The sequence below is a fragment of the Choristoneura fumiferana genome, chromosome 15 (genome assembly GCF_025370935.1).
Source record: "Choristoneura fumiferana chromosome 15, NRCan_CFum_1, whole genome shotgun sequence".
Taxonomy (NCBI): Eukaryota; Metazoa; Arthropoda; class Insecta; order Lepidoptera; family Tortricidae; genus Choristoneura; species Choristoneura fumiferana.
Genome location: NC_133486.1, coordinates 14,054,246 through 14,079,453, shown reverse-complemented (window position 1 = coordinate 14,079,453; position 25,208 = coordinate 14,054,246). Strand labels below are relative to the sequence as shown.

The window sequence follows — 25,208 nt, the reverse complement described above, 5'->3', positions numbered from 1 at the left end:
ACTTTGTAGTTCTGTATGGTCTGTTTCTTGGTAATTTTAGTCGGAAACAAGGTAAGGTAGAGCTTTGTTAAAATTTAGGGTGCGGTTCCTCTGAAGTGGAGCAGCGCTGTGGTGTAAAAACAGACATTGGTCAACAACACCTAATGTGAATGTTACGTGTTATAGGTAGGTATTACTAACGTTTACCCGCGGCTTCGCACGCTTGAATTGAAATTCCGGAATTTTACTGAATTCCCGCGGGAATTCCCTAAAATGACATCCGAGACTTTATCCTGATCCCGTGGGAATGTCGAGATGAAACTAATCTGTGCATTTTTTTTTATTCGACTGGGTAAAGGAAGTGGGTGTCCTGATGGTAAGAGATCACCACCGCCCATAAACATCTGCAACACCAGGGGTATTGCAGATGCGTTGCCAACCTAGAGGCCTACGATCGGATACCTCAAGTGCCAGTAATTTCACCGGCTGTCTTACTCTCCACGCCGAAACACAACAGTGCAAGCACTGCTGCTTCACGGCAGGATAAGCGAGCAAGATGGTGGTAGCAATACGGGCGGACCTGCAAATATTTCAGACGTCCAGCTGTGTACATACCAAATTTCATACAAATCCGTCCATCCGTTTTAGATTTGCAATGTAACATTCTAGGCTAAGTTTGCATTTTAATTTGACACATTTATGACAAACTGCAATAATAGTTTTAATCTACAGGGATTACGCTAAAAATCTCCCTTTTAAACATCTTTATAAAACGAAAAAATAATACATGCAAACTCTTTTCATAACTGCTAAAACTTTTTTTCATACGCTCATACTGGCCGAATAGAATCAAACAGAAAAAAAACTCGTTAAAATTCGAATACGTCAAAACAACCCCGTGCGAGTCGCATGAATATTGCTTGTGAATTGAATTTGTTAATTTGATATTATTTGAATGTGATTTATTCTGTTTAAGTCACTAACCAATAGTGTTATATTTGTAATAAGTACTTAGGTAAGAAATACATTTAAAATACCTAGATTTTGAATCTAGTACAGGTGTACGAGTTTGTTGATGGTTTGAATTTATTTATGTATATAATATAATGTATTTCGTCGTTGCTACGTCTCGTATTTGTTCATACTTCAACAGTGGTTTTAAAAAGTCAAATGGAAATGAGTCCAATAAGAACAATTCTCCTTAAATTTGGACTATTTTTATTAATTGGTTGATTCTTTGTTTGCTGTGATACGGTTGATTTATTTTGAAATTGTTGAAAATGAAGTGGAGATTGTCTCTGAAATCATATTCATTTATTCGCAAAACAGATTCTGTTATGAAGATCGTATGTCTTATGCTTTTAAATGCAATTCTGGTGCATATTTGAATATGCAAGTGGTTATTTCGTTGCCGAGCTCGCAGGGCGTTGACTCCTTGTGGTGAACCTAAAAACAGAAATAGGGAATAATTTACATTATGTCGAGATAAGGTTTGAAAAAATTTTGTGGAGAGTGAAAAGTGGTTCAAGAAAATGTTTAACAATTTTAACATATTATCTCGCAAACTTAGTTGTGATGCAGAGTTTGTAGGGAAGACACTAAGTATACTAATTTAATTAAGTACGTTTTTATTTCTTTACAATAATGCACAGACGTACTACGGTCACTTACGATTTTCCTTGTTAATTAATGCGATTTCACCATGACGTTTACTGTGAAATGGTTCCATGGTGGCTCATAAATTAAAGTCCTTGACCGTACCTACCTAAATAATGTTTCGCCATCGTATTTTGTCGCAAAAGTTCGCATTTATCTTGCTTTCTAATTGCTAATTAAGAAAGCCAAAGAAATACGAACTCAGCCGACAAAATGCGACGGAAAAACATAATTCACTATGACGACCGGATGGCCAAGTGGTTAGAGAACCTGACTGCGAAGCTTGAGGTCCCGGGTTCGGTCCCCGGCCGGGGCAAATATTTGTATGAATAATACGAATGTTCTCGGGTCTTGGATGTTTAATAGTACTCGTATTTAAGTATGTATTTATCTATAGAAGTATGTTTATCCGTTGCCTAGTTTCCATAATACAAAAATAAATCATTGGATACAGTAGTTGAATTGAAATTCCGGGATTTTATTAAATTCTCGTGGGAATTCCCTAAAATTACATCGTGGTTTTCATTGAGGTTAAATTAAAATACACATGCCAGATTTCATGACTCTAAGCCCAGCGGTTGTTTTTTCGAGATTTTATCCCTATCCCGTGGGAACATCGAGTTAAAAAGTAGCCCATGTGTTAGTCCAGACGTCCAGCTACCTACATACCTAATTTCATGACTCTAAGCCCAGCGGTTGTTATGTAGAGATGTTATCCCTATCCTGTGGGAATATCGGGATAAAAAATATCCTATGTCTTAATCCAGGTTATAAACTAACTTTGTGCCAAATTTCACCCAAATCTCTCACTCACAAACTCACTCACTCACAAACTTTAACATTGATAATATTATAGTAGGATATCTGTAGTATTAAAAATCAAGGTAGAATATAGTATAGTTCTTCATAGTATCGGCATAATAATAATGCAATGTCATGTCATGACTTGCGCTGTTGATTATTAGACCTATCAATAGTGTGGTGCCTAAAACTAGGGTGTCCGGTTGTATGAGTCTAGGCTCACCTCTTTATCACAATTTTCGGCGACAGTCTTCATATGTTCCATTTTCTTCTTGTTTCGGAAGACTAAAGGAGTCACGGCCGTCATGAAGCCTGCTTTGGAGTACTTGTTCTGTTTGACAACGCCGATCTGTGGAGTTCAGGTTGGCTTTGATTATGAGCTTTTATTTCGAAATAATAAATAACATAGAGCAATTGGCAGTATTGAACTAGTCCCAAACTAAGCAAAGCTTGTACAGTCACCTGCATTAATAACTGCCACAGGAGAGTATGCAAAAATATCGACATGACCTATCGGTCCTAATAATAGTCAGATATTTATGCATGCTCTGTTATGTCTTATTTTAGTGCTAGTGACTGTACTGCGGGTACTAGAAAACCAACGGATAAATATCCATACTTCCATACTAATATTATAAATGCGAAAGTAACTCTGTCTGTCTGTCTGTCTGTCTGTCTGTTACGCTTTCACGCCTAAACCGCTGAACCGATTTTGATGAAATTTGGTACAGAGATAGAATAGACTTTGGGAAAGAACATAGGCTATCTTTTATCGCGAAAAAGAGGCTTTAAGGGGTTGAAATAGGGGATGAAAGTTTATATGGTGGAAGTTCGTCGCTGTCAAAGATAAAACTATGAAACTTGGCATTTAGGCACTTGATAAGAAATAATAAGTCTACATTTGTTTGAGCTTTTTAGAAAATTCGACCTGTGAGGGGATGAAATAGGGGATGAAAGTTTATGTGGAAGGTCGTCATTATCGAAGATAAATCGATGAATCTTTATTAAACTTGCCATTTCGGCACATGAAAAGAGATAAATAGATATTTGTTCGCACGTTTTTTAAAATTCTTCCTGTGAGGGGGTGAAATAGGGGATGAAACTTTATATGGAAGATCGTCATTGTCGAAGATAATTGGACGGTTCTTTATGAAACTTGGCATTTGAGCACGTGCTAAGAGATAATACATATTTGTTCGCGCGTCTTTAAAAATTCTTCCTGTGAGGGGTGAAATAGGGGATGAAACTTTATATGGAAGATCGTCATTGTCGAAGATAAATCGATGGTTCTTTATGAAACTTGGCATTGGGCTACTTATAAGAAATAAATAGATATTTGTTCAAGCTTTTATGAAAATTTTACCTGCGAGGGGATGTTAGCAGAGGGGATGATGCAGTGTTAGCAGAGCCTTCTAAGCTCATAGGCGAAATGTACGCAATGTGGGGTCATTTTAGATGGCGTATTCACATAGACAGTCAGACATCAAAAATTATGATTTTCAGATTTTTCTTATTTATTGTGCAATAAGAGCTACCTTTATGCAAATTCCAAGTTTCTAGGACAGCCGGAAGTACCCTATAACTTTTTCTGTTAAGGCAATAGGTTTGGAAACACCTTTTTAATGACTGTAGCTTTGATTGCCTTGACTTAGAGGTTTGATAGACGGACGGACGGATAGCAAAGTAATCCTATAAGGTTCCATTTTTTCCTTTTTAGGTACGGAACCCTAAAAAACATTTGCTCCGGCGCTTTTCAAATTTCAACCTATTTACTTGAAAATATGGGGATGAAAGTTCTTAAGGAATTCCAAACAAATTACTACATATAAGTATATTTATCGGAAATATGTGTAGCTATGCTTAGTAAGAATGCCGTCTTAATTATAATCCTACCCTCCTAATTTACTATAAAGGACGTAAGGTGTCAAGAGTTCACTATGAAGAATTAGTCCTTTTGTGTTGGCAGGGTAGAATACACGTCGTATTGCTAAATTGTGGCTATCCGCAAAATATTTATGTTTTACCAAAGAACATCAGGTGGATGGATGGATGGAAGAACAAAAAAAATAGTTTATATTTAGAGCAATGTATTAAATTAAAATAGGTTATTTTCGGTTAACCGTAGAAGTTACTATGTACTATTATTGGCAGAATAGGTACTTATCCTAAATAAATTAAATACTTCCCAAAATTACTATTCCACGCGGACGAAGTCGCGGGCAAAAGCTAGTACTTATATAATTAATCATGCAAGACTCGAGATCAAACATTCGTATTATTCATATAGATATATTTGCCCCGACCGGAGATCGAACCCGGGACATCAAGCTTCTTAATCAGGTTCTTTAACCCACTCGACTCTTTTTCTGCTGTCGTTTGGTCGGTTGTCGTTGGATATGTCCTTTAAAACCATTAGGGGTTTGCTAAGACGATTTTTCGATTCAGTAATTTGTTTGCGAAATATTCAACTTTAAAGTGCAAATTTTCATGAAAATCAAGCGCCCCCCCCCCCCCCCTCTAAAATCTAAACCGGTGGGTGGAAAAATTGGAAAAAATTCAGTATGGTAGTACCTAAGTACATCAAACTTTCAAGGAAAACTGTAACGGCTAAGTTTGCTTGAGAGTTATTAGTAGTTTAAGAGTAAATAGCAGCGTAAGGTATAAAATATACCTAAACTTGGAAGATTCCGTATAAAATACGAAATCCCTAGAAAAATATTACTTTATTTTTTCGTTATGGCTACGGAACCCTATTTTGGGCGTGTCCGACACGCTCTTGGCCCGTTTTTTTAAACTGTACGTTCTTCAGGATTGTAATAAAATTAACCTGACCCGTCCTCCAGGATTCTAGAGAATAGTCCTAAAATATATCCTGAATAGTTTACAGATTCAGAATAAAATCGTTCGTTCATATGAAACAGGAGATGAATAATCTGGGAAAAAAAAAATTTTTTTTTTCTGGATCTCTCATTAAATATAAAGTAAGTTTGAAGCCATACCTTTTCCAATAAGCATTTGATGATGCACGCTGCTTTTTCAGGGTATGGAGGGTCCTTCCGAAGATGCTCCAGATCTGGCTCGGTAGCCCCGACTTTGTTCATGCAACTGCGTGCCGTACTGATCAACGTCTTTCGTACCATGTCCGTGAATGGATTTTCTAAGGAAAAGATGTAAAACACACGACATATAACACAAGCAACTCACGTCAATAATACTACATAAATTAAAATAAAATATAATTATGACTAACATTCCAGCTGAAACTTTTGCAATTTTAATTTGTAAAATAAAATGCCGAAATGAGAAAAAGTTAAGTTCTTCATCTCTAAAGATAAAATAATCCTCATTACGATCGCTTTGTTTTCTGTTTATCTTTCTGTATTTGTGTAGTCTGTATGTCTGCCCGTCTTCCTATCAGCCTGTCTTTCTGTCTGTATGTGTTTCTGCTTGTTCCTGTATCCTTCTATCCATATGACTGTCTGTTAAGACGTTTTCCTCAGGAACGCGTTAAGTTTTCAAGTTAAAACTTACGTTAAACAATAAAAGGTTATGTATGTTTTCTTCAAAACATTTATTAAAATCTTAAGTTCGCGCAATCAAAAAGCCTCGCAGTACAAAGAAAGAAAATTTTTAAGTCATTGCTCGGCAAGAAAATACTTATTATTTTATTAATTTTTACGGTTCTTGTTAGTCTTCTGATTTTTTTATCTCGAAAGTATTGAAAGCTTTCTTTGGCTTCTGTTACTCATATATTCATATAATGATTGATTGGAATTTTGACATTTTGTCTTTATCTCTGTAAATTTATCTCTAAAGCGTAGCACAAAAAGTTTTTAGTTAAAATAGACGCATACATTCAGCAATCATTAAAATTATAAAATTCCTATTTTCAGCAGTCCCATAAACTTAAAATTTAGAAAAAAATGAAGTTAAGTATAGAGTCGCTTTATGCATCGACGGAATCAAAAAAGGTCCTATTAAAAAACGTAAAATTAATGAAAAAACTGCAAAAAGTCATGAAATCGGATAACATGAGTAAACCAAGTAACTAATTTTAGTTTGCGTCTCTTCTGTGGCAACACCTTTGCAACAACTTTTTAATAAATTGATATAATTTTTGAATGGGATAATAATATAATACCTTTTTCGTGCTCTCCGTTCACAAAATAAAGTATCAGGATAAAGCATAAAAGTTTTAATCGACACACAACAGCCATTTTACACGTTGTTTCAACTTGAATATTCACAACAAAATGATACAACAATTTCGCTCGATTTGGTTCTGATAAAATCTTTCCACCGCTTTATTTCGGCTATCAGTGCGCGTGATCAGAGTTTATGTTTGGGCAAATGATGATTGTAGTTTTTGTAATTTACCATAATTGATAATTTGAGTCTGTAGTCATTAAGCAGGCTGTAAACATAATGTAATTAAGATCCAAAATCACAAGTAAATAAAGTGCAATTTGGTTTGTTTTCAGTTGATACGCTTTTGACATAAATATAAAATGATTTCAAAACCGATTTTTACCACAGAGTTTGTAGAACTGATTCGATTAAAATGGGCAACGTCGAAAATGATTCGTGTCTCGATGTTCAATTAATAATTAAATTGATGATGTAATTTTTTAAAAGAGATTTAAGCAAACGAGAACATCGAGGAAAATTTTGAAATGTTAATAAATTTTAGGACGTTTATATTTGTTCAACAAATCTTTTGATTGACTTTTAAATTTGCCTTTAGTAATTCTTTTTAAATGTAAACAAAATTTCAGGGGTTCAAAACGTTTTATTTGAAGATATTATTAAATTTCTTTACTACCTCTGATGACCGGATAGCCCAACAGTGGGATAACCTGACTAAAAAGCTTGAAGTTTTATTTCAATAATTCAAATCAATAATTATGTCATTGCTATGGGTTTTACCTGAAAATTAACAATTTATTATTATTATTATTATTATTATTTCGAGGGGGTTCAATCCCCGGTCGGGCAGATATTTGTATGAAAAATACGAAGGTTTTTTCGAGACTTAGGTGTTTAATATGTATTTAAGTATACAACTATTTAAGTATGTTTATCCATCGCATAGAACCCATAACACAAGCTCTGCTGCTTACTTTGAGACTAGGTGAATTGGTATCAAGTGTCCTGTGATATTTATCAATGAGTATGATATTATTGATCACCTAATAAATGCGTTTTCGGCGACCTAATAAATAATATTTGTTCCTAAAATAGTAGATCTGTCACCTAAATTGAATCACCAAATAATATTATAACGGTTACCTTAACATTATTTAAAAATTACTCGGAAATAATATTGATCATCAAATAATTATATTGGGTTCCAAAATAATAGATGTATCACTAAAACTGAATCACCAAACAATATAGAAATGGCTTTCTAAAAATTAATTATTATCATTGGAAAATAATATTGATCATCAAATAATTGAACTGAAATATGTCGATAATGATATTAATAATATCTTCTCACAAATTACACCAATTGACCCGGCACCAAACTAAGCAAAGTTTGTTCTATGGGTGCTAAATACTACATAATGTATTTTGTATGACGAATATAAAGGTTTGTATTAGGTACTTGAGTCTTGGATGTTTGTATGACTGTCATACAAACATCCAAGACTCAAGTACCTAATACAAACATTTATATTCATCACACAAGTATTAGCAAAAAAAATTCGGTTCTGGCACTTCGCCGTCTGCTGCCGCGGCAGTTTCGCTTCGCTCGCTCGGCTCGCGCACTGAGGGTCGCTGTTCTACCTAACACCGCTCCTCGCTTCGCTCGTCGTCGTACCTAACCAGACCTGCCTTAGTAGAATAGGCAGAAGCATCGAATTAAGGAACTGATCTATTTATAAGATGACAGATTTATTATTTTGGTGATCGAATTTTGATGATCAAACTATAATTTAGGATAGGTACAGGTTTACATTTATCTTATGACTCATACTTAGAGGCAGATTTGATTAATTTGATGACCAATATATTTCTTAGGGATAGAAATAATAATTAAGGTATCGCAGTTTAGTGACAAATCTAAACTTAAGTGACAGAAAATATAGTTCCCTTTGTAACGAACCCCCCCCAATATTAAACTTTTCTGCTTTCTCTCCAAACCTAAACGCAACTCTACCAGCTCAAAAGCTAAACCTACCTGAAGTTCAACCTAAAGTTCAACCTCCTGAAGCTAACTGGTAATTAAATCAAAAGCTCCTAAGCTCAAGCTATGACCTACCTATATACAGCCTACCTATATAACTAGAGCTTATGAGTCCTACTGAGATGTCTGAAACCTACTATATGATAGCGTGATGATGTGAATTGGCCATGTGATCGTCTAGTGGTTGTCTAGTGCCTAAATAAAATGATAGACCCTTCGTTGTGTCCGTCCTAGGTAACCCATACGGTACTTTTAGTGAAAGGTGAAGATTGGTGGTACAGTATTTAATTTAATAACACTACCTATCGCCTTATATGATCACCCTGAGAGAGAGGAGCCTACTGCTCAAGACTTGAGAGTTGATAATTTTGGTAATTGCGTGGTTATGAAGTGGTTAATTAGTTAATAGTATACAGCAAATCTCATCTGCCTATCAATTCTAATTTTTAGCTATGTTAGTTCCACAGCGGTGGGATTCTAGACTCAAATGCAAGCTCAAATGTTGTATCTAGGTAAAGTATATAATCACCAGCAATAATGCTTGCCAGTTGTTTGTAGATGAAATATATTTTCCTTTCCTATAATGTATTAATGCACTATGTGTTAGGTTTATTCTTACTTTAGCTTGTATTTGTATTGATTGAATACTCATGAAGAATTATAGGATTTATTTAGAAATAATCTACATCATCACTTTCAACGATTAATTATAAGCTTGAGGTTAATGTAGAAAGGGTTAATATATATATATTATATGTATAAACCCCCCCTTACCTCCCACCGTTTATAGACCGGGTTAGTAGATAATAAATCGGGTATTCTTATCTTACCAAGTAAAGGCAGATTGTTAGATTTGCAGGTAAGTAGTATTCATTCACTACCTATAGAATACCAGCCAACTTAATATCTATTGGATGGAGGTAATGGTCTTCCCGTCTGTACAGTTAAACACAATATGAGTTACTCACTTTAAGAATACTGCAATTAATTATATTATTGTTTTGTAAGAATCTGTCGATAGCAGATAGTTTATACATTTATGATTAATTCAGTCTGGCTCTCAGTACATGAATAGCGTTCCCCTGTCAAGAATAGAACTTTGCTACATGCCTAGCTTTGACCAAATATAACACATAAATGTCGAGAATTTTCTTTGAATGGAATTATCAGTAGGTATCCCATAATTGTGTCAACATCAGACATAGAAACTTTAATAGATTATTTTATCATTAATTTTCTATTTTCGTATTAGATGTCCCTAAGCGCTCCTTAAATCTAGACTTAATTCTAATCTTAAGATTAGGCAAAATCGCGCACCGTGCGGTACTCTCCCTAGGAATCACTATCCGACCGAATGGCCAGTTCAGTCAGACAACGATCCCCAAGCGAGTCCCCAGCAGCAGCATCATACATTCACCGGCGAATTTCTAATGATAACCGTTAGTTCCCTACAACGCCCTATAAACCGAACGCGTGTTAACCTAGACGACGTACGATCAAAACCTAACGGACCTTGCCTAGTTCTGGTCTCCTAGTACAATAAAAGTGGTAAAACCGTACCAAACTCATGAAGTTTGGTTTTACGCCCTATAAACCTATGAAATACCGCCTAGTAAATACCTTCCCTACCACAAACCTATTCAACGTACCTAGATGCCCTAACAAACCTAGCCTTGTATCGATCTACCTAGGCCCTAGGCTAAAATGTAATACTTACGTCCCAAAACTAGAGATGGCGAGCACCTCACATTTATTTTTAATTGCGTGGTGTGTAATGTTCAAAGTTTTCCGGAATGACAGGGAAAACTGCTAGCTAACTAACTAAGGGATCGAGGTGGCATCCTCTAGTGTACCTATTCCTAATCCTACGCCATGTGTAATAACCCCACCCGCGACCGAAGTCAGGGATGCGAGTGGAGTAGGGCGGAGAGATAATTGTGCGAATATATACATATATAAAGGGGGGTCCAGCACCACCGAACTCACGTGCACCGACACTGCGGATACACGGTGCCCGGGTACGCGCCGGGGAGAAGATAGCCTGACCGCCAGAGTTGGCGACTATAGTCAGACGCGGAATCGTTCTCCTCAATTCCGTCCCGTCCCGAAGGACGTTATACCTCTAAACTTTCGTATATCACCGTTAGGTATCAGGTTTAGAGGCCGGGAACCTCGTCCCGTACAGTCCCTACTTTCAAGCGAATATAAAACGGTCCGATCCCACAGAATAAGGAAAACTGGAGGGCTAATAGCAAAGGAACCGAAACAAAACGCATGGGTACTCCCCTAGCGACATCGGCTCCGCTACCATCCCGCCAGCTATTCACAACACAAAAATGAAGCCTGGAGAACTAACAGCGAAAAGACCGAAACAAAACGCGTGGGTAACCCCAGCGACATCGGCCTAACACTGCCAGCCCGCCAGCTTATATACAAATAAAATCGCGTAGTTACTATGTAGATCAATTACCCAGCAGCGTAACGACCTGCACTTGAAAGAACCCAAAGTTGACTATCCGTTCCTACGAGCCGCAGCCCTTTTTATAGTTTTTTCGTGCGACAGCGTGTATTCCTGCTATAACTACATCTACCCCACCTGCTAATACTGCTAACACTCCTACATTTCCTGCTCTATAAGCACTTCCTGTTTCCCCAGCTACTAAGGCGCCAGCGCCGTTAAGAGGTTTTCTTAATATTGCTGCGCCTCCGGCCGCCTGCGTTCCCTCGTTTCCGTGCATTTCGGGCCCTTCCGCATATCGCTTCAGCTAAGTCTCGCGCATCTCGCGCGCTTTATGCTCCTACGGTTACAACTGCGCTTCCTAACATCCAAGCGTCTACAACTACAGTAGCTATTCAAGGTTTTCCTACAATTCATACGACTGCGCCTACACCTGTGTTTTAGGTTACTAAGGAGACAGAGCCGCTTAAGAGGTTTTATGTAATACCGGTGTTTACGTACACAGCTAAGACTCCTACTATTGCGCGATTCCGTGCGGCAGCGCCTCCCGCGCGTATACCTACACTTCCTGTTACACATACTACTGCAGCGCCAACGGCGTTTCGTGCTATGCGTTTCCGGCGTCCGGAGAGCTTAAGTAAATTCCTTCATTTCCTAGCACTCGTCCTACTGCAGAGACAGCGGCGTTTCGAGTATCGCGTTTCGAGCTACTTAACCAACAGCTACACTTCCTATTCTTTCATAGACAACGGTGTCTCATGCGTTTCGTAAACTTCGAGCTTTTACTGGAACAACTGCATTTCCTATCATACAAGCGTTTTAAACTACAGCTGCTGTTCAAGGTTTTCCCACAATCCATACTGCAGCGCCTATACCTGTGTTTTAGACTACTAGGGAGACAGAGCCGCTTAAGAGGTTTTATGTAATACCGGCGTTTACGTACACAGCTAAGACTCCTACTATTGCGCGGTTCCGTGCGGCAGCGCCTCCCGCGCGTATACCTACACTTCCTGTTACACATACTACTGCAGCGTCAACGGCGTTTCGTGCTATGCGTTTCCGGCGTCCGGAGAGCTTAAGTAAATTCCTTCATTTCCTAGCGCTCGTCCTACTGCGGAGACAGCGGCGTTTAGAGCATCACGTTTCGAGCTACTTAACCAATAGCTACACTTCCTATTCTTTCATAGACAACGGTGTCTCATGCGTTTCGTAAACTTCGAGCTCTTACTGGAACAACTGCATTTCCTATCATACAAGCTATTACTGGGACAGTAGCGACCCGAGAGTTTTCTACACTTCGCGCCCTTGCGCCTACAACCGCGTTTTCAACTACCAGGGAGACAGAAACGTTTAAGGGGTTACAAGCAATTCCTACACTTTTGCAAACAGCTAGACTTGATACTATTGCGAATTGTTATGAGGCAGCGGTGTCTACGTGCACATATACGTTCCCTACTATATCGACGTCTCATACTATGTGTTCCGAGAGCCAGAAACGCTTAAGCCTCCTCCGCCATCTCCTAGCGTACGGACTATTACACAGGCCGTGGCGTTCTAAGCATCTAGTTTCGAGCTACTTGAACTTCAGTTATATTTCCTATTACTCCAGAGACAACGATGCCTCCCGTGTTTCGTAAACCTAAGGATTCTACGGCCGTAATGGCTTTTCCTGTCACACGAGCTATTTACAAGCTAGCTGTGGCCCAAGGGTTTCCTACAATTCAAGCTTCTGTGTCTCTAACTGTGTCTTCGACTACCAGGGAGACAGAACCGCCTAAAGGGTTACAGTTAATTTCTACACTTCTTCATACAGCTAGTCTTTATACTATAGCGTAATACTATGCGACCGCGGCGCCTACACTTACATATACGCCTCCTGCCTCAAGTCCAACTACTGTGTCTCCAGTGGCCCACGCGATGCGTTTCCATCTACTAGGCCGCCTAAACATTTACCTCCGTTTCCTATTGTATGTCCCACTACAGCGGTTACGACGTTCAAGGCACTCCATTTCGAGCTGCCCAAACGTCAACTGTATCTCCTACCCCTACAGAGACAGCGGCGCTTTATATATTAAATGCAACTATCGCCTTTACCACCGCAACTGTATTTCCTACGATATTAACTATTTAATCGTTAGCTGCCGTTCTTGTGCCTCATACAATACGAGCCCTTGCTCATCTAACTGCGCTTTATCCTACTAGGGAGACAGAAACGCCTAAGGAGTCTTATCCGGGAGCGACACCTACACATACACCTCGACTTACTGCTTTATAGGACACTCTAGCTATAACGGTGCCTACGTACACATCCCCATCTCCTACTATACGTATTGCTACAAAGATAGTGACGGCTCGTGAAGCGCGATTCATGAGTCTACGAAGTTTAGTCAGACAGCCCCACTTTTAGCCATAAAGCGTGTTTACAAGACAGCGGTATCAGTACCAACTTCTCTATCTCCCAATGCTCAGTCTATTACTGATACTGCGGCGATTCGCGTAATGGGTTACCCGCGGCCTGAGGGTTTCTGGGTTTATCCGCGCCTCCTATCACATGGGCTATTTAAACGGTATCCACGGTTCATATGTTTCGTACACTACGAACCCTTGCGTATGTAACTATGTCTTGAACTACCAGAGACACAGAACCGTCTAAAGGATTACAGTTAATTCCTACACTTCTACATACAGCCAGTCTTTATACAATAGCGTAATACTATGCGACAGCGACGCCCCCTGCCACAAGAATTATTACAAAGTCAACGGTTTCTCTCGCGATCCCGGCGTTTACATATATTCCTACATTTCACGACGTCACATATATAACTCAATCTCCTTATGCTTAACGCTCTCCTCGAGCTAAGCACCTAGCTGGATTTCCTACCTCACTAACTACCAGGATAACAGGAGTCATAAGGAGTATACAAGTACTTGAACTACAACTTTCCCGGGCCCTATATGCCTCCATGTTCGCGCTTCCAGCCGGATCTTTCACAGTATAAATCACCAGGAACGCATCACCTAACAGGAGTACTACGCGGTTTTACTAAGTCATTCGAGTGTGATAGTAATAGAGTTTGCGAAGGTCAGAACGAGACAGACATATGGCTGTCAGTTCCGAACGATAAAAGAAGAATATTGCAGCTTGAATGGAGTCGCCAGAGTGCGAAAGAAATAGAGTTTGTAAGAGTAAGAGCGAGACAGGTGAACGACTCTGAATAATGAATGAAGAATTAACCTAAGGGTTGATTCTAAACAATATGTAAAAGAGACAGACAATGAGACGCACGATACATTCTTCTTTATTCGCTTTTAATTTGTTTGTGATTATGGCCAAATCCCATGCATTTAAAGTAAATTTACAATATGAATCACTAGGGAGGCAGCGCCTAATAGGAGAACTACCCATTTTTATTAATGAAAGTGTTAGAACGCGAAGGAAATACAGTTCATAAAGGTTGTAATGAGATAGTCATATTAACACCGTAAGATGAATGGAAGCGAAGGTTAGTTCTAAGTTTGAATAATGTATGGGGCTGTGAAAATCGAAGAGCTTTATTGTTTTATCATCAAGTATATTATATTTCATTTGAATCCATGTATTCACTTGTGGTTAAATATAGTCACCCTTTCTTTTAATGTGATCATTTAGGTAAATAAATAAGCGATTAACCGAATAATAGAGACCAGACATGGTAAACAGCAGAGGCTTATTTAATACATTGTGAACTTTGCAGTAGTTATTTAATTTTATGTTTATTTATTTATTTATTCATATATTTGTGAACGAAGCGGTACAAGGTGTCTCTTGTTCCGTTTCACCTTTATTAATTCATACATCACAAACATCACGCCTGTATTACCAAATGGGGTAGGCAGAGCACACGAAACGTTACCGCTTCGGAGCCACTTTTAGCAATTTTAGGTTTTAAATTTGACAAAAACAGTACAATACTGACAGGTTGCTAGCCTGTCGCCTACGGTATACCTTAACCTATATCCTCAGTCGCTTCTTACAACATCCACGGAAGAAATAGAGAGGTGATGTTCTAACCCGACACCACACGGGTTATTAATTCAAGCGAAATAAAAGCTTATAATCAAAACCAACCTGAATTCCACAGATCGGCTTTCTCAAACAGATATTTTTATGGAAGGAACTAACACAAATTGTGTCATATCAAATCCTGCACTAATGAAGAGCTTCCAATTATTTGCGTTACGAAGCAAATTTTACTTCCAAATTTCAACGTAAAATCCTAGCGCCAAATTCAAAGAGCACCAGCATTGGAGTCAGATTGGCTATTAGTTAGACTAACTGTGAAATATCGACCGCTTCGGTTACAAATTGAATCCATTCACTGCATGTAATACTGATATTCGTCATGGTCTACACCAATTCCGAGTAAAGGAGCGGCCACACCGCTGCCACACCGCTGCTTATAAAACGCGGTGACGGTACGGAATCGCAGTGACGCATCGTATGCGCACCGTTTTTATCGGATGCCCAGTTAAAATGCACTGTTTAAAATAGGGAATCGCAGTGACTTTACCAAACAAAAGTTGTGACGTTTACGGCACGTCTCACTGCGATTCCGCACCGTTTGCGTATTTTAAGCAGCGGTGTGGAAAGCATGCAAAAAAAATGTGGGAATACGATGCGTCACTGCGATTCCGTACAGTCACTGTTTTTAAAGCAGCGGTATGGTTGCTCCTTAACTAGATGTACTTACTCAGCGTTAGATAATTTTTCCCACTCTACGCACAAAATTACTTATTACTGCATATATTTGAGCCCCAAATTTAAATAGAAGACTTACTGCAAAAACATCCTGAAATAAAGAACTGTGGGTCCAAGCTATACTGCAATAAATGTCAATACTCAATACTTTATTGCACATAATGGTTTTACACATGGTGTGACTCAAACTAGGAGATGACATTATATGTACCCAGCAAAGTCAAAAAAAAGTCAAGCCAGTCAAGTCAGCCTTCATCCCAAAAAATATTCTCTTGTTAGGCATATACAATCAGAAAAACATACAAGTATTCGAGAAGATAAATATCAATTTTACTAAGACTGTTTATGCCTGCAATATATCGTGGTATCAATTAGAAAATCCAAATTTTTATGGTTTTATTTAAAATTGCATTTCTTGGCGATATGGTAATATTTCAGCCCACACAATACTACTGCAATATGGAACAAACATCGACAAATGAGACTATCAATATAGGAACTCACTACCTGTCATAAAATTTTGCCCCGTGGATTCCTATGTCTATTTATTACGTTCGAAAGTTCATTCAAACCGTGCCAGCACTTGTAATTGCAATCTGAAATCGATGACTTTCAATCTTCCGGGGCAATGAATGTCTGTGTTTTGAGACAGTTTTGCCTTTCGGAAACCTTTGTCCTCCCTTTTTTCCGAACAAAACGGGGACTATGCAACACCCGTGGCATGCTCGATGTGTATTAAATATGATTTTAATCTAAACTTTGTTTTCACACCCGTAATAACAGACTTTGAAAGCCATACCTAAAGACCTCACGCAACAGGGTGCCATCTAGTGAGACAAAAAACGATAGCCCTCATTGAATAAAGATATTTTGACTTTGACTTTGTCAAGAAAAGATTATGTCCGAAAACTCACTTGCAGAATATCCATCAAAAGGCTTTTCACCCGGCGACCGAATGCCTCTTCGCTCAGGTCTTTTATTTCGGCGGGCAGATGTTCGTAATAGGTAGGCCCCACAACTCGTGGATTCTTTCCATATTTCCTTACAGTCCATAGTCGCATAAACCTTGCTCATGTGTATACTTGTTTTATTTGTGTAGTCGTCTTTTTGTTCTGTGGCAATGGTTTTTTTTAATACTGACACAGAGATTGCGTCATGTAATTAGGTTATCAAAGGTCATAGTCCATTCTTGGATTTGTTCCACATCGGGCCCCGCCGGACAGTCCTATTAAAACTTTCTCTTTCCTGACTAAAGTTTAATGTTCTTGGGATTACAGAAGTTTTTTTTAATGTACCCCTCAACATGTACAGGGTAGTATTTTCATTAAGAAGTTGAAGTTTCCTACGGAATTATTAATAAGGTTCCATCAATGGGCTTCGAAAATACGTGGAGATTTTTTATACTATATAATGTGTTAACTAAATAACTGAAAACCTCAGACGCCCCAATAGCCTTTCTTATTTTAAGTTACTTTGTTACATTTATTTTCAAATAACTTAATTATTCCAAAAAATATCTGCAAGTTTTGCTAAGTCAGTAATTCTACTTAATTTCTAATTCTACACTACTAGATGTACTAATCTTATTGGTTTTGAACATGAAACTACCGTGAGACTCACTCATATTAAATATAATGACCCGGATAACTCACGTCTTAAATCGAGTTTAGCTCGACATGTTTCGGGCTAATCCGTAGCCCTTCGTCTTCGGAGCAACGCGACTCAGCGGCTGCTGCAACACGCGCACTGCGCGCCGCCGCTCTGCTCGCGCGACTACCCGACGAAACTGACACCGGCACACAACTACCCGCGTTTTCATCATCATTACAACTGTCAAATGTAGGGTAGCACACAACACTAACAATATCGCTCTGTAAAGGTACGTTCACACACACCGATGACGCAGCACGAGTATTTAACACCGTTTTCCAACTCGGAGGTACCGTCCAACCACTATCCCGGTTGAAATTCGGCCGACGACTAATCTCGATGGCTTCACGCACTTTCCGCGGAATGAAAAATTTCTCTCTCGCAAGTACAGATACCTTATCAAATCTGATATAGTGCGTCGAATCCGAGTTCATTGAGTGCTCGGCCACAGCAGACCCCTTGTCGTCCTCCGAACCCCGTCCGTCCCGTCCGTCTCCGTCTCGTTGGCGTTGCTCCGAAGACGAAGGGCTACGGATTAGCCCGAAACATGTCGAGCTAAACTCGATTTAAGACGTGAGTTATCCGGGTCATTATATTTAATATCTTATTGGTTGCTGCACTCTTGACGGGTCATTGGTTAAGGATCATTTGTAAACCTTTCGACTTTCTTGGGAAAATAATGTGGTTATTTCCCCTCGCCCTCCACACTACAGAGCTGCAGTCCAGAGTTCGTAGTTTATTGCCAACTACGAACAATTAGACCTAATACTAATTAATCGTTGCGTGGTGCCTATTGTTAGTACGGTCGGTTCCCTAAGTTAACTATCCACTTTTTCACACTAGTTGCATAGAAAAGTGGATACTTATGTTAGGGCACCGACTGTACTTAGATAAGAGCATTAAACTTTTAACTATTTAGGGTAAAAAAGGTGTTGCTGTTTTACTTAAATATGGTGGAGAATGATCCATGATCAATTGATCATATATTGAAGATTGGTAAGGATTTTTGAATCACTGTATTGCAAAAGGGTGTGGAATGTACATGTTTTTGTTTTTTATTTTTTGGTGAAAGGAAGTTCAATATGTCGCGTTTTAATTTGTTAAATAATCAATTAAATCTTGTAAAACTACAATATATGTTTTACTCGGTCCAAAATTGAAACAAAAAAAAATATGTCGGTGTCGGATAACTTGGCCTCTCCGAGCTGTAAAAAGTTCTGATTTTTGTACATATTTATTAGAACAGTTTTACTTCAGCTTATAAAATACTCACAAGTTCATTGATGACTGATTCAAAATATGAGGGACCCGGTCTTTCACAAAAACGTTATATTTATTCAAAATCTCGCCGCCTGCCTTCCATTATAAACTAAATCCCTGGATTTATCAACTGTGCTGACTCGAAAAAACATTTTCTCATAAACGGAATATTTATTGTATTCATTGGCTTTTCCTTTATAAACTTTTTCGCTTTTTGTTGAGAATTTTATGCCCTTTTGTCGTTCGCCGCACCGCCCTCGTATTTTCAATTCATGAAATTTCCTTTCTCATAAAAATGTCTCAATGTTTTTCTTGTGATTAGTGGACGGATTTTATGGTTGGAGATTAAGCTTGAATATCCTTTATCTGCGTAATGAATTGCTTTTTGACGGTGATTAATCATTCATAACCGGAACTATTTGAAAAGAAATTTGGAGAGCCCTACAACACTTCGCTACTCCATCATATCGGCTTGCATAATTATTGAAAGTCGTTTTATAATGTATTTATTGTTTGACGTACCTCTTTTTTCTTTGAATCTATAATTGTTCAGTATTGAATACAAACCTAACCTTATCTACAGGTACCATTTGTTTTTTTTTGTTTTTGAAAAAATAACGATTTCGGCGGAAAAAAAACATCAAACAGCCTTCTGTTCTCCGTGACATATGGCCTGTACGAGCTAATTTACATGGCTATGTTGGTGACCCTCGTTCTTCTACCCATCTCTTGCTGAGAAACTTTCGAGATTGTTGTTTCTTCCTCAATTGCCCTGACGATATCATGAGAATTGCGTGAACAGGTGGGCGAGTTGTCGTTCATTGTGGCTTTGTAAGGGGGAGGCCTTTGTTGAGCAGTGGAGGTCTTCTGGTTGATGATGATCTGAAAGATCTGAAAAGACTTGCAATGTTGGACCTCAACTTGCACGGAGTTCGCATGTCAGTCACACTTTGAAGGACTCCCAAATCCTCATTTTGAGTTTCAAAAATCGCATGATATTTGACCTGACCTGCAGAAATAATCTACGTTGCCGTTTCCATTGCCCATGTCAACTCCTGACATATTTTATATATCATCCACATTCCTTTTCCTGAGAAATCAACCATGCTTATCTCCACGGGTGTATGTGTGTCCTTAATTTTTAACTTCTCTTTTACTCATATTAAATATAATGACCCGGATAACTCACGTCTTAAATCGAGTTTAGCTCGACATGTTTCGGGCTAATCCGTAGCCCTTCGTCTTCGGAGCAACGCGACTCAGCGGCTGCTGCAACACGCGCACTGCGCGCCGCCGCTCTGCTCGCGCGACTACCCGACGAAACTGACACCGGCACACAACTACCCGCGTTTTCATCCCATAGTGAGTCAAATTGATTCGCCGACGTATAAGCTAGCCCGTTACCTGTCGTCTGTGCTATTGGGGTTTACGGGGAAGTCGTCGAGTTTTATTAGAGATTCAAAACACTTCGTTGCCTTGTTGAATGATGTCCATATGCGTGAGGATGAACTGATGGTTAGCTTTGACGTTACTTCTCTTTTCACCAATGTGCCGGTAGACGAGACTTTAAAGATTATATCTGACCTATTATGTGTCACTGATTTACCTACCGCGTATATGGAGGGAATTGAGTTGTGTTTGAAGAGCGGCTATTTGGTTTGGCGCGGTGATTACTTTTTGCAAGTTGATGGAGTGGCCATGGGTTCACCGATTGCTCCGGTCACCGCCAATATTTTTATGGAGTGGTTGGAGGGAAGAGCTTTAAACAACGCTCCCGTTGTTCCCAGATATTGGTGGCGGTACGTGGATGACGTTTTTGCGATTGTGTCCAGGGATAGTTTGTCGCAGTTTTCGGACTACCTTAACACTTTGCACGATAAGGTTAAGTTCACGGTGGAGATTGAGAATGATGGGCAGTTGCCGTTTTTAGATGTTTTGGTTATGCGGGGACCCTGTGGTAAATTGGAAACTACAGTTTATCGTAAGCCAACTCATACGGATCGATACTTGAGGGCAGATTCACACCACCATCCTTGTCATTTGTCTTCTTTGCCTAGAACGTTGATAAATCGAGCCTTGAATATTTGTGATCCAAAATTTGTGGATCGTGAACTGAGTCACGTGAGACGGGTTTTGGAAAGCAATGGGTACAACTGGAGGCAGTGCAACCGTGTGGTGAACGTGTCGACTCGTCATAGACCGGTGGGAGCTGAGAGGGTTCCGGTATATTTACCGTTTATAAAAGGGGTGACGGATAAAATCGGACACTTGTTACGCCGAAGATATAGCATCAAGTCGATTTTCCGTCCTCATATGCAGCTCAGACAGTTGGTACGTTCGCCGAAGGATAAGGAGCCCCTGAGTGGCCCCGGGGTATATATGATTCCCTGTGCCTGTGGCAAGAGCTATATTGGAGAGACTGGACGAAACGTTCCACAAGGGTATCGGAGCACATACGCAGTATGAGGAAACAGGACGACAAGGGGTCTGCTGTGGCCGAGCACTCAATGAACTCGGATTCGACGCACTATATCAGATTTGATAAGGTATCTGTACTTGCGAGAGAGAAATTTTTCATTCCGCGGAAAGTGCGTGAAGCCATCGAGATTAGTCGTCGGCCGAATTTCAACCGGGATAGTGGTTGGACGGTACCTCCGAGTTGGAAAACGGTGTTAAATACTCGTGCTGCGTCATCGGTGTGTGTGAACGTACCTTTACAGAGCGATATTGTTAGTGTTGTGTGCTACCCTACATTTGACAGTTGTAATCATGATGAAAACGCGGGTAGTTGTGTGCCGGTGTCAGTTTCGTCGGGTAGTCGCGCGAGCAGAGCGGCGGCGCGCAGTGCGCGTGTTGCAGCAGCCGCTGAGTCGCGTTGCTCCGAAGACGAAGGGCTACGGATTAGCCCGAAACATGTCGAGCTAAACTCGATTTAAGACGTGAGTTATCCGGGTCATTATATTTAATATGAGTGAGTCTCACGGTAGTTTCTTGTTCAAAATTCTCTTTTACTACTTGAGAAACACAGGCCCTCATTGGAAATTGAGAGGGAAGAATGCTCTTTGGGCATTCCTTGCTCCTGCAATTAAATTACAGTCTGCGAATGCTCCTAGTGCTAGCGCTATCTCTTCGGCTCTTCCCATACATGGAATTACCAAGATTTTGGGCATTTGGAATATGTGCCATGTCTCTTTTAACAGCTTCTAACCATTTGCGTCTATAGGGATCCTTTGACCTATAGCATAATATCATTGCAGTTAAAGCCCTCTTGTTCTGAGAGGAGGCCTGTGCTCAGCAGTGGGACGTATATAGGCTGGGATGATGATTGCAGTTAAAGGTCCAAGGGTTTGTGCCATCGTATCTCATCTCTGGTTTATATGTTCTAGAAGTATGTGGTGTGAAGGGGTTATTCCATATTGTGATACAACAACATTGGTTGTTGTATCCCTAGTTTTTGGCGATGGACATTTTACCTAACCCTAAACAGATTTAATGAAACCTAAGTTTGAATGCAGAAATTATGTTAAATAAAGGGTTTGCAATGGTTATTTGAAGATCTTGAGGATGCTGTGTAAACTAGGTTATAGGAATTAGCTATGGGTCTCATTATTTCTATTATAGTCTTGTAAGTTTGGGTATGATGACTTAATTGTTGCTTCAAATCACATTCTGACACATCTCTTGACCTGATAAGTACGATAAGTTAAGTAAGATAAGTTCTTTTGAACTACTACTTAGTTTTCCGAAATTACCACAAATTGAACCATATTTATCATGTCTAGCATACCTCGACAACAATTCATGCATTTGATCCGTGCACTTTTTAAGGATAACTACACCAATCGTTAGTTGTATTTTTGTGTAATAATAGCGAAAAAACAAATATGTAAATCCGAAATTGTCAATTTTGTCTGTCGATAAAAGCGACGAAGAATTGACTGATTAAAAAACGCAATGCTCGTTTTAATCAACAAACGGCGAATACACGGAAATGATACTGATGTAATACCACTGCCGGGCATTATTGTAGACGGGTATTATACTCGTACCCGGACAAAATGTTTTCGGCTAGCGATACTTGGCACAAACAACATACTGTAATGCTGGCATCGATACCACATGAATAGTGTTCTTTCGCATTTTCTGAATTACGAAGGAGATTCTTAAATGTTGCGTGACCTTTTCAACGAAGGTAATTAAAGTCTAGTTAAGCTGGTTTATTGACAGCCTTTTAAATTTTATTTTTAAAATATGGTTCCACAGATTCTGAAGCGACGTTTTCGTAAATTTAAAAAGTTTGTTAACCTATCCAAAATACAAGTGTTACCAGTAGATAGTGCAGCATTACTTATTCGTCCAAGAGCTCATAAGGTGCTCGTGAACCTAAGTAAGCTGACATAAATTAAAAACGTAGAATTTTGCAGTTAACATAATTTATTGAAATTAAGAGCCGCACTTTATAAAAAAAGAAACAACACACAAATAATCACAAAAACAAGAGTTAGACAATTTTTAAGTTCACACGTTGCGAGACAGAGCAGTTAGTCAATTACGTAAAAATTGATAATTTGCAAGGTTATGAAAAAAATAGTTAATCAGCCGGAAGCCAAATAAAACTTAATAAAAATGTAGAAAGCGCTTATGGCAAGTCTTTTTTTGAATTTTGATAAATAATCAAGTTCAATACCTATACAAAAGAAATCCCTGATATGATGGACCTGGTTGGTTGTACGCTAACACTAACGCCTTCATGCATGTATTCATCGGGAAACTAGCCTAGAACCTATGGGAACAAAAATCTATAATAGCGATTGTCTTTCGTATACGGTACTAGCATAACATTGTTATTCTAATATTATTTGACCGGTTTCACTACGTATCGGAGTCCTCTTCTGAACCTCCACACCGACGGAGCCCACGAAGTAGCAGACATCACACGCACATGTCTCCCGTGATTAAACGTGTGGATAATACCACAAGTCGACACCCATCACGACTAGGTGGTAGATCAGGATGAGAGTAGGGGGTATCGTCTTGGTCGTCCCATTCATTTTTTGTCAAGTTCTTAATTCGTCTCATTCTGCTTTCGTCACCCATTCTTCATTCGTCACTTTCGCTCTTATTCATTGTCGTTTGGGTCATAGTTGTTGTTTGTCTCGTTCTTATTCAGGTTCATTCGATGTTCGTCTCTTCTTCTTTTGACATGTTCGGTGTTAGTCTTTTTTTTTTAGTCTCATTCGTTACTAGTTACATTTTTTCGACACGTTCGTTGTTGGTCCCATTAGCAGTAAGTCACTTTCGTTTTTAGGTCCATCCATAATTCGTCTTGTTCGGTTTTCGGCTCAATTCCCGCTTTAGTTATACAACCTCTGCTATTACGTTACTGGTCACTCAACGTTAATGTGTCCAATAAAGAATGATATAAATTTCTAAAGAGGCCAAATAAGAAAAACACGAACTTAGAATAAGACCAAAGACCAAGGACGAATAACGAATGAGACTAAAAAAGAGATATACTAACACCGATCATGACCAAAAAATATGAAGACTAATAGCAGAATGGCCCGGAATAAGTCAAAGACGACAAAGACTACCACCGAAAGTGACGAATGAAGAATGGATGCCGAAATCACAATGAGACAAATTAAGAACTTTACTAAAAACGAATGGGACGACCCAAGACGATACCGAGTAGGGGGGAGAATTTTAAATAGCCCACAACAAGGAAAAAAACCCTAACTAACACGGCCCTAGGCCACCACGGAATAAAAACTTACCCGATGAAAAATCGGCAGTATTGGAGATATCGTTAAAACGTCCCGTCGCACGGGCGTGCAGCAGAAAAGCAGCGGGCAAACGCTTAAAAATTTGCGGCACAAGCCAGCCACACACAATTAGTAAAATCACTTGTACTGACACTGGTATCACTACACCAAAGAAAAATAAACTGGATGCAGAATATGTTATAATAAAAATTCCAACTCTGACAAGAGCTCCGCGCTATCCAAAATGTGATCTAAAAATTGAGGCCAAAAACAAAAACATCAGTCGAACCGACGAATCATTGAATTAAAATTTCAAATTTCAAATCAGAAACCAAATGTGTAATACAAAAGAGTTATCTGCCAGCACACAACCGGCCAGTAAAAATGCTTGGAAAATGAACGAAAAGTTTTCAACACTAAACGTTCATGCAGCGATGTAATGCTGCAATAGATATTACGAGTACAGTAAAGACACAGACAGAGGTATAAATTAAAATATTAATTGTGAAACTATTAAAATGTTTAGTTAAATAAAGAGCTTTTATTTGTCATACTATCTAACATCCAAAACTAAAACTATATATAAACTAAACTAATGTTACAAAATAAAAATGTCATCCAAATTTTCTGCCCCAGGACACTGGCAGCATTACCTCTCTGAACTGTAATAAAGATAATAATAAAGATCTGACGTAAATGACTTAAGAATAT

The 25,208-nt window shown here is 39.0% G+C and overlaps 1 protein-coding gene across 3 annotated transcripts in view; it reads right to left on the bottom strand.

Moving 5' to 3' along the window:
* Window positions 1-1,253: 1,253 nt before the first annotated feature.
* The window catches only part of LOC141435632 (uncharacterized), a 44,299-nt gene continuing 20,344 nt past the window's right edge, over window positions 1,254-25,208 (bottom strand). The window contains exons 1-4 of one of the 3 annotated variants that reach the window (XM_074098371.1): window positions 15,193-15,456; window positions 5,436-5,593; window positions 2,660-2,785; window positions 1,254-1,425 (exon numbers count right to left, since the gene is read on the bottom strand). In XM_074098371.1, coding sequence (XP_073954472.1) covers window positions 1,333-1,425; window positions 2,660-2,785; window positions 5,436-5,576 — 360 coding nt within the window. In that variant the 5' untranslated portion in view covers window positions 5,577-5,593; window positions 15,193-15,456 and the 3' untranslated portion in view covers window positions 1,254-1,332. Of the gene's footprint in view, window positions 1,426-2,659; window positions 2,786-5,435; window positions 5,594-6,577; window positions 7,043-15,192; window positions 15,457-25,208 lie in introns of those variants that run through there. The other 2 variants (XM_074098370.1, XM_074098372.1) reach the window with 2 other exon arrangements.